A 19,158-nucleotide genomic window follows, 5' to 3' on the forward strand; every position below is an offset into this window, starting at 1 on the left:
AAAGTTTTCCTCCTTTTACACCTTTCAAACCTTTCCGTCAATTTCCCTTTCAGTGCCGAATGACTTCATAGGTCCCAGTGCTTGGCCTTTGGCCAAATTTCTCTATTCCAATTACAATTCCACTTCCATTGCATAGCCTAAACTCCTTCCAATCATTCATTCATGAAGTCAAGAAATTCCTGAGAACAATCTGTCAAATTCTGTCGCTCGTGTTTATTGTGCTTTCATCTACACAAATCTCCACTTGTCTCCAACTTCCCTTCTCATAGTTCTCATCCAATGTTTAATGTGTCTTATTAGTACCTGAAGAGAAGTGATAAGGCAGGGAAATTGCGTACATATATTTTCACCTTTGCATATAGTACATAGTATAAAGATATATTTTCTGTTTTGAGATTTATTAAACAAGACTTAAAAAAATATATTGTTTTTCTAGCATTGATTATACATGACCATTTTATAAGAGATATGATAACTAAAGGTCAAAACAATCACATTATAATATATTAATTTTAGATTGTATATATGAAATAATTTTAAATAATGCACATCCAATAACTTAAATCTAACGTCTGCAGAGGAAAATCACACTATTACAAAGCAATCAGTGAAACTTGGAAAATAAAACTGTATAATGGCGTTCATTGACGTATACAAGAGGTAGGAGACATCCTCTTCTTACTTGTTGTCATTCCCAAAGTTGCCTTTTCCACCTCGAAGGCTGCTCTAACCAGCCTAAGCGCAAAGGCCTCAGTGGCGTGGTTGTTTTGGTGTTTGCTTCTCACCTCGGTGGTCGCGGGTTCGATTCCCGGCCATTCCATTGAGGAGTGAGAGATGTGTATTTCTGGTGATAGAAGTTCACTCTCGACGTGGTTCGGAAGTCACGTAAAGCCGTTGGTCCCGTTGCTGAATAACCACTGGTTCCATGCAACGTAAAAACACCATACAAACAAACAAACAAACCAAGCGCAAAGGCTCTCACGGCGCCATATTTCCAAGATGGCGGCGCACACTATGTGTTTTGAGGATGGACTTTTCGAGTAACGGCCGACAGGAACGGGAACTATACTTTCATCCGTGATATCATTTCCCTCTTACGGGGTTAGTGCACATCACATGGTGCACTGTAAGCATTACTTAAAGTTCTTTGCAGTGGCCCTTTGGCCCCTAGCTGCAACCCCTTTCAATTCCTATTACTGTACCTCCATTCATTGTTCTCTTTCTTCCGTCTCCTGTAACATTTGTTCCATAGTTTTCTCCTGTTACACCTTTCAAACCTTTCTACTCTTCATTTCCTTTTCAGAGCTGATTGACTTCATAGGTCCCAGTGCTTGGCCTGTGGCCAAAATTCAATACAGTATTCTATTCTGTGATATGATTACTTACTATATCCTGCAATCTGGCTCCTAGTACTCTTCCTATAGGCTTAAAATTTAAACTGGTGGTCCTTTCTATACTGTTTCTGGTTACTTAACCTTATTATTCCATTTTCAAAGTATTATGTTATTCCTGTTCACATGTCTCGGTTTTTCCTTCCCTAGAGTTATCTAGTCTCATTTGTAGATTTATGTCGTATTCTATTAAGCCATGTAAGTCTTGTGGAGATTTGCTGATTAAAAGAGCATCAATTGCATATTATCGGTCTTCTACCTTCAGAATCTTTCCATCGTTCAGATACACCTTACACAACATGGTCAGCCTCCCTAGAGCAGTAACTTGACATGACTCTATCAACGTTAACTTTGCAGCTTACCACCCTTCAGAGATTGTCACCGGCCAATCGGAGGCAAGACAGACGCTTTGAGGATATTAATTGGTGATATTTACTGACAGCTCCAAAAGAACACTTAAAAGACTTGGAAGTATGTTCAGAGAAGTCTGTAAGATCCTATTACTGTATTTTAAAGGGGGTATTCTCTTTCTTCAATCTTATTGTCTACCTCTACCCTCTCTTAACTATTGATTCATAGTTCAACTGCGAGGTTTTCCTCCTGTTACACCTTTCAAATCATTTATTGTCAATTTCCATTTCAGCGCTGAATGGCCTTAGTTGCCCCAGTGCTTAGCATTATATGCCTAAGGTCTATAAATCAGTTTAAAAATCATTAAGTACTTTATTCTTTTTTTTTTACGTGTAATGCTTATATCTTCAGTTACGTAAAATAATCAATTCATAATTTTTATCAATAATGCAAAATAATACACATTAAAAAGTTAAATCCATATTTTATTACAAATAAATTATAAGCTTTTAATTGCGAGTGCCTTGTTTCAATAATTTAACTGAATTGGATTGTGAATATGATTAAATGTAGCAGAAGGAAAGAGAGAAAGGGGTAAGCAACCACAAACAAAATTATTAGCTACCGTAATTAATATGATTTGTTGTAGCTGAGAGAGAGAGAAAGAGAAAGAAAGAGAGAGAGATTGATAAACAACCACAAACAAAATTATTAGCGGCCGTAATTAATTTAAGCTTTCCCGCCTATTATAATGCACTAAGGTACGGGGGCCACTCAACAAGCGTCGAATGACTGGTAAGCTCAGGAGGAGGCCCTGTACTGAGCATAACGATCACCAGTTTGGGCGTCCGTTGTGCGCCGATCCGAGATGCTGTTCAGGAGTCAGCTGTTGCCTGTTGGGCCAAAGTCTGTGTCGCTATACAGCCAGTCGGTGCACTGCAAGTGTCCACCACCAGTCTGGTTGAAAGAACAGTGAAGGAAACATGGTGGATGCAATAATGGAGCCGCTTAAACACAAGCCCAAGTGCAGGGTAAGTCTCCGTCGCAGGTGTTTGATTAACGGACGTTTTTGGCTTGTAACTGGGATAGGTAGTATATAATGTATGTAAGTAAAATGACGTTTATTTTTTTGCTTAGTTTTGAACTTCTAGCTAGCTGCTGATGATGATGAAGTTGCCCCAGTGATGCTGGCCGTATCTGGCTTCCAGACTCGCTTTTAACTTCTAGTTGAAGTTCACTTCTTGATGATAACTTGATTAGTAATAGTTTAGTCTTTCAAATAGTTATTGGCAGGCGGATATATGTACCATTTTGGTAGATCTACAGTACTATTTCGCGGCCGCCTAGATTATGACAGTTACGGTTTTCTATGCAGTTTTACCTCCTGAACAAGAATTTTAAGTAATATTTATTCGGACGACTGTAATTAACCCCCGGGGGCCAGTACTAAACTGCGAAATACATTGGACGCCCCAATCCCTAGTGGATGTCGTATCCGCGGTTACGTTCCTTGCAGCCCGTGCGGAACTATTCTGTAGAATTACCTCCCTAGTGATGCTGGGCGTATCACGACGTAAAAATGACTAAACTTCGCTCAACGGAAGTTTAGTTATCGAAAATAACATGATCAATAGTAGATAGCCATGGGGAGACGGCAAGATAAACGCCAATTAGCTCAGACGTGGCAAAGGTAGGTCTGTGTTAACGGGGTTTTCGCTATTATTATGTAAGCTATTAGTTCCATTCCTTTATGATATCACTTCTACGAAGTCTTTAGAATGTTTTTCTTTTAATGAAATTCTTTTCGGTGATAAGTTGGGTGTGTTGAGGTGAGGAATAATCGGAATAATTTTGTGACTAATGGCGGTGAAAATGCCGATATCGTCAGACCACAAATGAATTTGAGGATGTTGTTAATAATAATATTTAACTGTACTGTCAGTAATTTTTATTATTTTTAGAACATTTTGGCAATTTCAACCTGGTAAATAGTAAAATTATTATAGACACGAAAAATACCCTGTTGGCATAGAGTGTAAACGTGTTATTTCACAAAGATAAAATTAGATTTAAAACAGAAAAATGATGACAGAAAACTTTGACCTTGTGACGTAGCGGTTATCAAGTGTCACCTCTATTTGGGAAGCCCTTACCCCAGGGCACTCTACGTCTAATACGGAGCCGGTACTGAAGTTTGCTAGACGATCGTAGGAGACGTTTCTTGTATATATACCTGTAATCGAGATGTTTGTGACCAGCCATTGTCCGGAATAGATTCTGAGTTGTCATTTCGGTGTACGATTTTACTGCATGATTATGTAGCTATTTGTGTGTGTGTGTGTGTGTGAGAGAGAGAGAGAGTAGTTGGTATGTCAACTGCTGAGAAGAAACTTTAAATCACTTGCTGAAGACTACGGATTTTTTAATGCGTTTGGATAATCACATGGAATTCCCTTGTTAAGAAAAATATTGCCTGTTGCCTGAGGATGCCAACGGTATAAGATTGCTTTATCGTGTATCGTAATTGTAAACTGATTTGAATTCGCTTAGACTTCAGACTGTCCTAAAAATGCTGTTTATCCTTATGTGTGTATGAATATGATGTTTTCGTATGTATGATTTCACTGTCAACTTTCGAGTACCTCTTTTAAATGTTACAGAAATAAAACTGTCCTAACCCACGCATTTGTATGCGTATATACTATGTATGTGTGCAATTATACACTATACCTCACTGTACGCTTTATTCGTCAATGTCTTATTTGTGCAACATCGTTCAATGTCACTTTTACGCCAAATGTAGCTAGTCTACCTTTTCTATTATAGGTGTAGGTACCTTATAAGACTAGTAATTTGTCAGTGCTCTCTCTCAGTGCTTATTAACAGCACTTCCTATAACCATAAACTGACATTCAGATATACTGGGCACTTATTCCCACACACATGTGCGGTGGAACTGCACATCCTTATTTTCGTTCAAGTGGATTGAGACCCAGGGAGGGAGGGGTGTTGATGGGGAGGGAAGGGAGCGGGACACTGCCTTGGGCCCGGTGTTAAAAGGCCGGAAATGGATTGTGGCTTCGATTATGCAGCTGTTTTGGATCGAGTCTCTCCAGTCATATTATAGCTTCTGGGCTTAGAAGAGTGATGTCATGCCTTCGAACTGGGCGCTCATAATCAGCACCTTGGTTTATACTAAGCCTCTGTGAATGTGAAAGTTTATGTCCGTCCAACAGTAGGCCTAACACTGTCCCGATTTCAGCCAAATTTGGCTTATATGTTTAGGGAACAAATTCTTTAAAGATATTATTTTCTTTGTTAGACCTTCACCTTCATTATATTTCTTTTCATCTGTGTGATATATTTTAAAGACTCCTTGATTCTATTAATTTATAATGGTTTCTCGTCGTTGGTTGGTACACACCACAGTCATCTGACTACCCGGGACAGGGTACCACATGAGTTACTCTAGGCCAACAGAAGCATGATTCAACTGGGGAACCTTAGACCTATCTTTGGGGAGACGATCGTGTTTTCCTTTGGACCACAAGTGCGTCTGATATACAAGACACTAATCTTATTACGAGACCAAAACATTCCTTATTTCCTGACGTCATGTCAGCTTATCTTACGAGCAGATAAGACGTCTTATTAGAGCTCATGAAGTCAGGGAGTTTGACAGTTTGACCCAATTTGAAGTATATTATTATTATTATTATTATTATTATTATTATTATTATTATTATTATTATTATTATTATATGTCTTGTAATACCCCATGGATAATCTTAATTAATTTTTTTTCGTTTGAAATCTATTACATTATTAATTTTTTATAACTATGATTTTCATCTCTCGTCCCACTCCATTGACGTGGAGAATTGGCAACCCCTTGGACAACCCTGTAGGCGACCCCCCCTGGGCAAACCCCTGTGGGGAAACCCAAGGGAACCCCATGGACTTGCCCGCTTGAGGGATGGCGAGGTCCTCAGGCCTGGAAAATTGGCCTGCTCCTTATTTGGGACGGGAAGCCTGTTCGTTCCCACTTTCATAGCGTTGACTCGCTAGTTCGGGGAATTACTTGCCGGCCTTAGTAGGAAAAACTGAATCGCATTGGATTTCTTACGTAAGGAGTTACCGTTATGCATCGCTGGTGGTGCTGCATTGCTAAGGTATACACACACACACATTTATATATATATATATATATATATATATATATATATATATATAATATTTCACACATGTTTTTAGTATTAAACGCGCGCATGTTAGTGGTATTAAACGTACATGCGCGTGCGCAGACTCTTGATGTTCTGCAGCATGCACAATCTTAATGTTACAATGTTACAGGTAAAATAAGATGAAAATTATGATTTATTATTGCTGATGTTGAATTGCATCATGTATACCGAGTCTGTTGCTGTCTAGAATACTGAATGGAAACTGTAGCTATATAGTTCAAATGTGCTAATTCCTAAAATTTGCGAATGAGATGAGGAAAATAAGAATAAAATATTGAATGCTGACTTCGTTTTGAGAGGCAGTGCTACTTTGGCTTGATATCTGCACGTCACCTCCGAGGTACTATAGCTGGTTCACTTAAGGTAGATTCTTGGATGAGCCCTATTCTTATGAGACGTTTGTTTGGCGGCCGCTGATTGGCTGGTACCGGGTAGTAGCCAGCTCCCAGCCAATCAGCGGCCGCCAAACTAACGTCTCGTAGGCATAGGGGCTCTTCCAAGAATCTACTCTAAGTGAACCAGTTATAGTACTAAACATGGCGGAAACTCATTAGGACGCCGTGTTCAATACTAGCCCTTCGGGATCAAAGTATTACATACACCCATTTCTATATTAATAAACGATATCTTTGATTCCCGGGGGTCTTGTACAAAACACGTCGCCCCATTGAAGTTCCACCATGTTTAGTACTAGCACCTCTGAGGTGACGCGTAGCACCAGGCAGTGACTAATCTTGAGATCACAAAGGAGTAACCGAGACGATAATTATTCTCCGCAGAAGAGAGGAAGAAATTAACATTGTTTAGAAAGTTTTTAACATCTGCAAGTACAGGTGACCGTACGAGGAAATGTTCTCCTTATAGGAGATGGTCTCTTCTTGCTATATTGCCTGTCACCCCGTTGTACTTCCTCTCAGATGAACACCATATTCTTTGGAAACTTGAGGAATTTCAAGTCAGTGGTCCCTTTGTGGACTTGTTCCATATGAATAATAATAACAACTTTGTAGTTGATGGAGCAGAAAATAAGTCTGGAACAAAATGAAAGTGACTAAAAGCGAGTACTTTTTTGTGAAAGTGAGTACAAAGTACGGGTAGTTGTGTGAGAGTTAATGGGATAAAGTTGTGTACAGACCAAGAGAGGAAGTGAAAGTTAAAGAGAAAGGTATAAGAGTTTAGTGCCGTAGTACCTGATAGGGTAGATTTGACACTAAGAGACCATAGTGGAAAATGAACTTTACGGGAGAGAAAGCGTACAAAGAAAGTGATAGGAGTAAAACCACTTCGTGCAAAAGAGGATAAGTTGACGGAAAGTAGTCTGTCAAGCAAAACCACGAAATGAATAATTGTCTCCAGTGGAGAAAGGAAAATGGTTTGAGAATAGGATGGACAGATATTAGACAGAGTAGGGACAATGACTTGGAAAAATCTGATAGAATAAAAACAGTTCCCTGATGAAACAGATGAAGGTTACTTAATTGTTGTAGGTGAGATCACATGCTAATAACAGGCATGTTAATGAGATAATGAAGATGATTAAGAGTCAGTCGATGGAAAAAGGTCGGGACTTGATTTGAATGACTTAGGAAGATGTTTAAGAGTTATCAATCAGAATTACAGACGAATATCCGGGTCTACTTTATCGTAACTTGAATCGTCAAAGATACTGACAGTATACCACGCAGACCTAGTGCCAAATGCTTTTATTTATGAATTTATTTATCGACAGAAGAAATCCAAACATTTAAGTTGAACAAAGCATTTTACTAATGACATCCTCGAATATGAAAACGAATAAAACGAGTGAGAGAGTGGACGAAATGGAATGAATGTCTTATGTTAAGTGTATTCGAGAGGTCGGTGCAGATCTAGTGAGCACTAGACCTATTGAGTCATTTTCAGTTGTACACCAAAAGAGAGCCATGTATATCCAAGGTAATCATCCCTCTGATAAAACAAGCCAAAATAGACGAATGACAATATCGTCTCATTAAGGAAGATGCGTCTTCTGTGCGCGAACGGAACATCTGTGTGATTAGTTAAGTGAATTGAGACATAATTTGATACTTTGAAAGTACGCACGTTCATTATCATTGTTTTATTATAAACTTTTGCCAAGTGAAGCCATAAGGACAATTTACTAAACGTTATTTATATGTTCACTTCCGTAGAAGCTCAGTGTTTTCAGAGACCTTTGACTAGCAATGCAGCGGTGCAGTAACTTGCGTGAGGGCACAGGCAGGTCCCCAACCCCCCCCCCCCCCCCCTCCCACCCACCCACCACCCGGTTTGCCTGGCAAACACCCCCCCCCCCCCCACCGCCTCCCCTCCTCCCCCCTGGCCTTGCGTGTCACGGGGCCATTTGGAGATAAAGCTCTAATCTCCAGAGGTTATTTCGCCTCTGGCAACGAAATCAGTTCGCTTCTGGCCGGCGGCGGCATCTCTGCAGATGCCCCGTGAGTTGATCAACATTGAGATTCGAGGTTGATTTACTTCTTTTTTTTCGATTCGGTTGCCGTATATATACGTATGTATGTATAATGTATTTATGTATGCATACATTTTGTATTATTGCATCAATGGGGTTATTGTACTTATCTTTAGCGCGTAATTATAATTCGTTTTATTACATTTCCGTTCGTACAGTGTAATTGTTTATGCGAAAAATTGAATTTAAAAGCAATATGAGCCTTTAACAGAAGTTAATTGCCGCCTAATGAGACGGTGGCCACGTCCGAATATGTTTTCGTGATTTATGCTCCGTGGAATTAATTAGAAACGCAGTTCAGATGGACCTGTTCACATTATACGATCTCCAGTCATGAGTCTTTCTGAAAAGCCTCTCTCTCTCTCTCTCTCTCTCTCTCTCTCTCTCTCTCTCTCTCTCTCTCTCTCTCTCTCTCTCTCAGCGTTTGGATTAGGAATATTGATTTTAAAACAGCACGCTAATACGAACATTCCCATGGTCTTCAGGAGAGTGTAAGTATTATGTATGTATGTATGTATGGTCTTCTAGAGAGATTGTGCATGTGTGTATGCATGTATGCAGAAATATTCCCATGTTTTCCTAGAAAAAGTATGTGTATAAATATGTAGATGCTGTGTATGTAGATGGCAGAAATCATTCCACTTTTCCTAGAAAAGTATGTGTATAAATATGGGTATGTCGTGTATGTTAGACCATTTGGCCATGGTTTGAAAGACTAGATTGTGTATGTATGTATGTGTGTGTACGTGATTATGTATAAACGTGAACGTTCGTTTTGTTAAAGACCAGACAGGAAATAAATAGTCTGTCGATACAGTTTTTCTGGATAATTCTTTTGTAAATAGTTTTTGTATCACGCATTAGATACTTATAACGTACATTATGAGTTTTCGATTTCTTCAGTCGTTATATTAGTTAAGTGCAAAAGGAATCGCGTTGAAATATTGGCTGTTTAGGTTTTATTAAACCTACGGTGATTTTAATGGTGGACTCCAAAAAATTAAGTGTAATGGTTTGAAGATCTCGCTTGTGTTTTGTCACTAAAATGGTATCGTCTTCTTCTTCTTCTCTATAATATTTTTTAATTATTATAATCTTCATTATTGCGTAGGCACGTCAGCCCAGGTACTAGACTTACCAGCGTTTTGCTAGGCCTATAATAGCTGTTATTTAACTAGCTACATTGTTTATTAGCGATATCCGTATTAATTATTCAAAAATAATCATTGATTATCCATATTTCCCGCTCCTCTTTCGCTCCAGTCGCCATAAAATTGACCGCAGATGATTCAATCACCATAAAATTGACCGCAGATGATTCCAAAATCACCATATTGACCGCAGAGATCCAAGATTGACCGCAAGATGATTCAATCACCATAAAATTGACCGTAGATGATTCAGTCACCATAAAATTGACCGCAGATGATCCAGTCTCCGTAAAATTGACCGCAGATGATTCAGTCAACATAAAATTGACCGCAGATGATTCAGTCACCATAAAATTGACCGCAGATGATCCAGTCTCCGTAAAATTGACCGCAGATGATTCAATCACCATAAAATTGACCGCAGATGATCCGTAACCACTAGAATGTTGCCGGAAGTGACGTCATTCCGCTGGGAAAGGTGGATTAAGTCGCAGTGGGAACAAAAGCCACAAGACACGATTCGGTAGTAATGACTTTTCACCCATCTCAGTCCCCCGTCATGTTTCTCGTAGTAGAATGACACGTAAGACCCTTTATCCTCTCTTTCTTGTTCCCCACTGGGTAAGGATTTGAAGGAAATGACACCCTTATCCTGCCGCAAATCCCTTCTTAAGGAACCGACCGACTTGAGAAAGCTGGCGTTTTTCGTGTTTATTTGAATAAGTGTAGACTGAAGGGAGGTTTAGATCTACTTAGAAATAAGTAGAAATCTAGCCTATCATTTTGTCCCATCATGTTCTGTATTTAGGGCAACAAGTTTGTATTTGTTGTTAAGTCTAAATCTGCATCTTATAATATGAGTAAAATATAAATTATTTTTGTACCCCAAAGCGAGAAAAATCCCTTCTATTATTTACTCCTTATATCTGTAGAAAGATATCAGTTTTCACGAGTTCCGGAGAGTGTCTACAACTCCCTCTCTCTTTCGTTGTTCTGTATTTGTTTACGAAGTTGACGAGACTTTGAACTTGCTAAGTCACTCCAGAGATAGAGAGAGAGAAAAAAAAAACTTGATATCCTCGTCTGTCATCTTAGGATGTAACTTGACAACTTTTCTCATTTTGAGCTGAACTTGACTGTGAAATTGTGTATAATGTATTAGTAGTTCTTATGGAAGATAAGTATAGGTCTTATGCTTAACAAAGAATGCATACAAAGTTTCAGAGCGGCCTTAGATTAATGAGAAGTTCTCTTAGTGGTTCGTTGATCTGAAATGGTAATTATTAGCCAGTGAAAAAACTACTGAATATTGTATTTTTAGTGTGTGATTTTATCAGTTTTGTTAGAATATTTTAGATATCTGCAGTTGATTGATTGGTTAAACTCTGTAAACTAAAGGCCTTATCAATACATCTTTTAAGCGGCCTATTAATGAAAGGCAGGCACCGTACACAGGATATCCGTTACAGATTCTTATTTGCTCTGTATTCACTGATTATTATAATTATATAATGGGCTATTCACAGCTTGTCTGTCTGTCCTTCTTAATATAGAAGTATACCCTTCTGTTACATTTTAAAAGCTTTTATTGTTTTCTTTTGCAACTGCGAGGTTTTCTTCCTGTTATATCTTAAAAACCTCCCCTTTTTTAATTTTTTTTTTTTTGCTATGCGAAATTTTCCTCCTTTTATATTTTTGAAAAACCTTTTTTTTGCAACTGCGAGGATTTCCTTGTTATATTTTAAAAACCTTTATTTAGTATTTTTTTTGTAACTGCGAGGTTTTCCTCCTTTTATATTTTGAAACCCCCCTTTATTATTATTATTATTATTTTTTTTATTTATTTATTTATTTTTTTTTTATTTTTTGCTCTATCACAGTCCTCCAATTCGACTGGGTGATATTTATAGTGTGGGGTTCCGGGTTGCATCCTGCCTCCTTAGGAGTCCATCACTTTTCTTACTATGTGCGCCGTTTCTAGGATCACACTCTTCTGCATGAGTCCTGGAGCTACTTCAGCCTCTAGTTTTTCTAGATTCCTTTTCAGGGATCTTGGGATCGTGCCTAGTGCTCCTATGATTATGGGTACAATTTCCACTGGCATATCCCATATCCTTCATTATTATATTATTTTATTATTATTAATGTTATTATTATTATTTTCTATCCTCTGCACCTTTCAAACTTTTTACTCTCATTTTCCCATTCACCGCCGAATGATGGATGACCTCATGATTCTTGACCTTTGACCTGGATTTTATGAATTCCATTCTTATAGCAGCTGTCTGCTTTCCAAAAACACACGGGAGGATTTTCTTGACCTGTTTACCAGCTATCACCCAACCAATAAAACCGTTTACCAGCTATCACCCATCCAACAAAACCGTTTACCAGTTATCACCCAACTAACAAAACCGTTTACCAGCTATCACCCAACTAACAAAACCGTTTACCAGCTATCACCCAAACTAACAACCGTTTACCAGCTATCACCCAACTAACAAAACCGTTTTAACCCACTATTCACCCAACTAAAAAAGCGTTTACGCAGCTTATCACCTCCCAACTAACAAAAACCGTTTACCAGCCATCACCCAACTAACAAAACCGTTTACCAGCTATCACCCAACTAACAAAACCGTTTACCAGCTATCACCCAACTAACAAAAGCGTTTACCAGCTATCACCCAACCAACAAAACCGTTTACCAGCTATCACCCAACTAACAAAAATTACCCAGTTCAGCTGCAGTGTTTCACCCCTTGCTTATCGTATCACTCGACGAGTTTGGGGGGGGGGGGGGGGTCGGGGCTGAGGTGGGTTGGCCCTCTCTAGCCTTCACTGAATGCTGGCTGGCCTGGGCTTAGGTCACGGCTATGAAAAGAGCTCTGATGTCACTCGACTGGTGTGCAAAGCAACCTTTTCTATAGTATGATATTTTTTTTTGTCTGTTTCGTGAGAGAGAAAGAGAGAGAGAGCGAGCAAATGAATCTGTATTCAATCCGGAAACACTCGTTGATTTCCAATGAAAAGTTTCTCTCACCATTTTTGTTTAAACAAACCCGAACACAATGTAGCAATAGTAAGACTTTGTAACTCGTCCGTGCAATAACGTCATATCCAAGACGTTTGTCGGTTTCAATAACCTAGATATTGCAAGGCCAGTTTGTGTAACCGTAAATCAATCAATCAATCAAGACGTTAGTTGTGAGGATTAAAATAACCCTTATCACTTCGCAAGCATTTGTTTAATTATTGATTACAATTTCATATGGCATATATATATATATATATATATATATATATATATATATATATATATATATATGACCTTGGTGACAGAAGCTGTTACTAAGTCAAGCAGACTTCTCTCTCTCTCTCTCTCTCTCTCTCTCTCTCTCTCTCTCTCTCGTCTCTCTCTCTCTCTCTCTCTCTCTCACGCTACAGGGAAAAAAACTGCAGGTACGAAGTACTGACTGGATTCCTGCTTCTTATTTTATGACTTGTCCAGGTCATTATTTATATATATATATATTCGTTATAAATTCTTATATACTTGTCTTTCAGAATGCCCTTGATGATGATTTTAACTAAAAAAAATCCTTAACGATAAAAAATTAAGAAATAGTCGAACCATTCCCAATCATTTGCATTGCATGATTAAATTCTTTCCCCGCCTGAGTTCCCTGACAGGGCATTTTGCCCCTGGGCCACGCCAGGGACGAGTGGAGGAGGAGGAAGAGGGTATACTCTTGGGGCGTGGGCATGGATGGATGAAGAAGCTCTGTGGTATCCGAGAGAGAGAGAGAGAGAGAGAGAGAGAGAGAGAGAGCGTTGGCCGTGGGCGGTTGGACAGAAGATTACCGGCCCTCGCCTCTCTCATAATGATACCCAGTCAACCAGCAACCTCTCTCTCTCTCTCTCTCTCTCTCTCTCTCTCTCTCTCTCTCTCTCTCTCTCTCTCTCTAACACACACACACACACACACTAACACTTATACAACATTTTTATCAGGAATCATTTTGGCTCTCTCTCTCTCTCTCTCTCTCTCTCTCTCTCTCTCTCTCTCTCTCTCTCTCTCTGAAGATGATAATGTCCAATAGCTATTGTATCCTTACTCGTTAAAGGGAATTGTTTAAACTTCCGTCCTTGGTCCACTGCCGTCAGATCTGGGCAAGTGGCAACGCCGTTGTCGTCGGTGATGGGACGGTCCTGCTAATTCGGCGTTTCCTTTTCATCCCTTCCTCCCCCCCCCCGGCCCCCCAAGTACCTGTCGCGACTTTTTTTTTTTTTTTTTTTTTTTTTTTTTTTGTTTTTTTTTTTTTTTTTTTTTTTTTCCGTCTGTGTTTGAGTAATTCTTGGTGTTTTGCTGCTGCAGTCATCTACACATAGCCTTTTAGTTTTCTGTAAAGGAAAACTATTGTGACGGCTTTGTCCGTCCGCATTTTTTATTGTCCGTACTTTTTTCTGTCCGCACTTTTTACTGTCCGCCCTTTTTTTCTGTCCGCACTTTTTACTGTCCGTACTTTTTTCTGTCCGTACTTTTTATTGTCCGTACTTTTTTCTGTCCGCATTTTTTTCTGTCCGTACTTTTTCCGTCCGCACTTTTTTTCTGTCCGTACTATTTCTGTATGCACTTTTCCTGTCCGCACTTTTCTCAGTCCGCATTCTTTCTGTCCGCACTTTTTTTCATCCATCATTAGACCGAGACCACCGAAAGATGAGATCTATATTAGGTGGGCTTGATTATGCGCTGTACAGAAAACTCGATTGCGCCGAAGAAAGTTGGGCGCATATTTTACTTGTATATTATCAGTCACACACTGTTTAAGTGTGATGTCACTCCACGGTAAGATGCAATATACATACGTGAATATTTTTATGTGTATGTGTTGTATATTGTCAGCCTTATTTCTTTGTTTTTTGTTTTGTCAGGTATATATTTTTATAGTGTTTTTATACATATCTATATCAATACTTCTGTATTTCGCCTTCCTCTGATTCTTTACTTTGGCATATAAACTTTATTTATAAATAGTATTATAATAATATCTATCCAGATAAATCACAAATTTACAAATAGAAAGGATAATATAACAGATATATATACATATGATATATAATATATATATTATATATATATATTATATATATTCTATATACATATTATATATATATATTATACATATAAATAAATATACATATATTATATATAATATATATGTGTATATATATATATATATATATATATATATATATATATATATATATATATATATATGACATGCATTAAATGAAATACCAGGAAAACATTTACACAAAAATATATTTAGTAAGTTACTGAGCCCCCCCCTCCCCCCCACCCCCCCATCCTCCCAACCCTTTAATGGCTAGTTAATGACTAATGGCAAAGAAACTGGCCCCCAACTACCTACCTTTCGGGAATCCTTTCCACTTTCCCGCCCGTCCGTGGCACTCATTCCCAACCACGAAGGGTGATTGGCACCCAAATGCCCATGTCAGCTTCCAACGGGAGATTCATTCGATTAGACATCTCGCACGAAGGGTTCTACGTCGTTGTCGATAATGGTGCCACCCTCGAAACCAGTGGTGTTTTAAAACAGGAAGGGCCTGTGCCGGTGCCAGACTGATCACTCACGGTCCGGGGAAGGATTTCTTTTATCCATCTGCATTTTTAGTATATAGAGATCGCCACTGAAAATTGGCCGGACTTGGAAAGAATTATTGTACCTAATCATAAAATGACTGGCAAAGCTGGCCTTTGAATATATATATATATATATATATATATATATATATATATATATATATATATATATATATATATATATATATATATATAGATATATATATATATATATATATATATATATATATATATATATATATATATATCACTTTAATATCTAATTCGCTCTACCTCGGAATTAATATATTTTCATATATGTAAACCGAAGGGGAATTATTATCAATTAAAAAATTCCCACTCGGTTTCTATATATGAAAATATATTATTTTCGAGGTAGAACGAATTAGATATTAAAGGACATTTGTAGCTCGAATGATTTATATGAATCACGGTGATGTGATGATAATTCACATATATCACACACGGACAAGTAAATATAACTTTATATATTATGTTTGCAAGCACCGGTAGTACACACTTCGTAGAACTCATTATGGAACGGAATGTCGTGCAACTTATCCTAAGATAAGTATGACGATTAAGTGTAAGGTTGCAAGTGGATTAAGTGTCTTTAGGCATTGTGCTATCGTGAATTGGAATATTAATTTAGTGATTTTTAAAGTAAAGCATTTTAAAGCAGTGTTTAGGGGGGAATGCTGAAGGTAAGGTTGAATCTATTTTGGGATTAACGTGAGAAAGTAGTCATTGAGAAGCAATATGAAATTGTGGTCATTTGGAAGCAATATGAATTTGTGATAATTGAGGAACACTATTTGTGGTCATTGAGAAACAATATAAAGTTGTGATAAATGAGAAACAATATGAATTTGTGGTCATTAAGAAACACCATATTTGTGGTTACTGAGAGAGTATTATTTGTGGTCATAGATAAACAATATAAAGTTGTGGTCATTGAGAGACAATATGAATTTGTGGTTATTGACGAACGCTATAAATTTGTGTCACTGAGAAACAGTATAAAATTGGGGTCATTGAAAAGCGATATGAATTTGTGGTCATTGAGAAACATTATAAATTTGTGGTCTTTGAGAAGCAATATGAATTTGTATATTTATACTTTTGCTAAAGCAAGCCAGCTGATATCCACCACTACGTCTCTCTCTCTCTCTCTCGATTCTCTCCCATCTCATTCTCCTCTTCTCTCTCTCTCTCTCTCTCTCTCTCTCTCAGTGATGATAATTCTGCTGCCGTGTCCGGCCAGGTCTTTCTAGGTACAAAGAATTGTCGGTGTCTTAGCCAATCAAAATCGAAGCTTTTAAGATTTTTGATGTCAGAGAGAGAGAGAGAGAGAGAGAGAGAGAGAGAGAGAGAGAGAGAGAGAGAGAGAGGGCTATACTTTTGTACCATACTTTCACTTTCATCTTCCCTCGCCCCGGGGGAACGTGTATCTTGACCATCTCCGTGAGGGGGGTGTACCAAGGGGCGTATGGCTTTGACCGCGAGAGTTTCAAGGTCACCGTTCGCGCCTTAATAAGCTTCCTTCGCCCAGACCAGACGGTAGGAGCTGGGATGATGAAGGATGCCGGGGGTATGTCAGAGACATGTATCCTTTCGAAGTCCTACAGGGAATGGTCATTAATAGTTGTTTGATTATCCTTAGAGATGGGTTAATTAGATAAACAGATGAATAACTTAAACAGATGAATAAAAATTAGATAAACATATGAATAATTAATGAGGTAATTGATTAACGACGCTGGTAAAGAAGTCAGGGTTATTTTCTTAGATTAATTTAGCGCTTGTTTATGTTAGGCGACCTTGGCCTTTGTCTTTGTAACGCCAGATTAATTCGGGTATCCGGTTGGTTCATATATATATATATATATTATATATATATATATATATATATTATATATATATATATATATATATATATATAATAAAAGAAGCCCATAAAAACACCAAAATATAGAGAGAAAAATACTGTATTTCAGAGACTGCTGTCTCCCTCTTCAGGTAGATGAATGAGATAAGTTTACAGAAAAGGTGGTATTTATACCAAGAGATCCATCCACAGGTAAGCCAATTTAGGTCACTCCTATGGATGGATCTCTTGGTATAAATACCACCTTTTCTGTAAACTTTTCTCATTCATCTACCTGAAGAGGGAGCCAGCAGTCTCTGAGATATAATATTTTTCTCTCTATATTTTGGTGTTTTTATGGGCTCCTTTTATTAGATGGAATTCTGTTGTAACAACATATTTACCAGTCATATATATATATATATACACATAATTTATATATGTATATATATATTTGTGTTTGTGTGCATACACTACAGATGTTCACACACATATGCATGTACTGTATATATGTTTTTACTACTGTAAATGATGAACTCAAGTACGTGTTAAGACGTAGCACATCATGAGACCCAGGATATTGGTTTGTCGAGTCATGACGAATTAATATTCTGATGATTTGCCATGATTTCAAACTGCCCATTTCCGGATATTCTCCTCTGATCGACTTTGCTGTTCAGCAGTCAAATAATCTCCGTTGTGGTATTTAATTTGTAGCCTAATAATCAAGTACAGGTTGTAATCCAATCTCCTGTGGATTAATTCAGCCCACTTCCTGATTCGGCTTATCAGTTATCGATATGTTTATATGTATATTTATTTATTAGTTTAACTTGTACTTTATTATTTTCATATTTGATATAATCTAACTCGTTAATTGTTTCACAATGCAAAGGAGCTTGGCGTCCTGTTCATGATTTATTCTAAGTGATCGACCTTTGTAATTTGAAATGGAATATAAAATTTAGGCCAAATGTGAAGCTATAGGACCTATGAGGTCATTCAGCCCTGAAAATAATGTTGAAATGGCAGGAGAGGGTGGAGGAAAGATGGAAGAAAGAGAATACGAAGAGAGGTACAGTAAAAGGAATGAAGGGGGTTACAGCCAGGGGCCGAAGAGATACTACAGAGAACTTTAAGTAATACCCAAGGTCTATATATAACCTTGGTAATGCCTACAGTGCACCGCGTGAGGTGCACTGACAGTCAGATCGTCTTGAGATGTTACACATTATTTATAATGTCAATAGTAATACTTTATTGTTTCATTATGTAGTTTAACATCAGCAAAAAAATTCTTATGGTTTATAGATTCAGATATAGTCTTAGAAGGTAATTTTATAGACGGTCGGTGACTGAATACATGATTCATATAGATCCCTTATAGGACAGAAGCACTGAAATATCATATTATTGTTGCATTCGTGTCCGATAAACAGAGCTGATTTTGCTTTTATGATTTATCACGTATAACTGATATGATTTACATTGGAAACTCACTACAGATTAATGCTAAAAGTAGAAGCTTCTATCGACTTGCTTTCAAATGGACACCATATTCTTTGGAAGCTTGAATTTCAAGCCAATGGCCTCTTTGTTGGGCTTGTTCCATATGAATAGGGATCATCTTCTGAATAATAATAATAATATAATAATAGTGATAATTAAAAGCCACAGTAGTGTTAAAATATTTATTATATTCAGGGTTAAAAATGACTGATGAGGGATACGGAGTAGTATATTTCCTTTCTGCCTCTGAGCAGATATATAATTTGTGTCCTTTTGATGGTAGGCACCCCATTGCCCATTTAGAGTGCTCTGAAAACTTGCTATAGGAAATTACAGTAGATTTATGATAAAGAAAAAGGAACTGTAAGTATCAAAAAGGCTAGAGAGAAGGATATATGCGGTAGATAATTTAAATGACTTCTTGGAAAGGGTGAGTCTTGACTTAGAAATTAGCAAGACACTCCATTACACAGTAGGAATGCGCCTTGG

At 37.8% G+C, this 19,158-nt stretch overlaps 1 protein-coding gene across 2 annotated transcripts in view; it reads left to right on the forward strand.

Annotated features, from left to right (window-relative positions):
- The first annotated feature begins 2,589 nt into the window (after window positions 1-2,589).
- Window positions 2,590-19,158, forward strand: part of LOC135207977 (adenosine deaminase-like) — a 40,285-nt gene continuing 23,716 nt past the window's right edge. For both annotated transcript variants that reach the window (XM_064240030.1, XM_064240041.1), the window contains exon 1: window positions 2,590-2,773. In XM_064240030.1, coding sequence (XP_064096100.1) covers window positions 2,726-2,773 — 48 coding nt within the window. In that variant the 5' untranslated portion in view covers window positions 2,590-2,725. The remainder of the gene's footprint in view (window positions 2,774-19,158) is intronic.

This window comes from Macrobrachium nipponense, chromosome 11, assembly GCF_015104395.2.
Source record: "Macrobrachium nipponense isolate FS-2020 chromosome 11, ASM1510439v2, whole genome shotgun sequence".
Taxonomy (NCBI): domain Eukaryota; kingdom Metazoa; phylum Arthropoda; class Malacostraca; order Decapoda; family Palaemonidae; genus Macrobrachium; species Macrobrachium nipponense.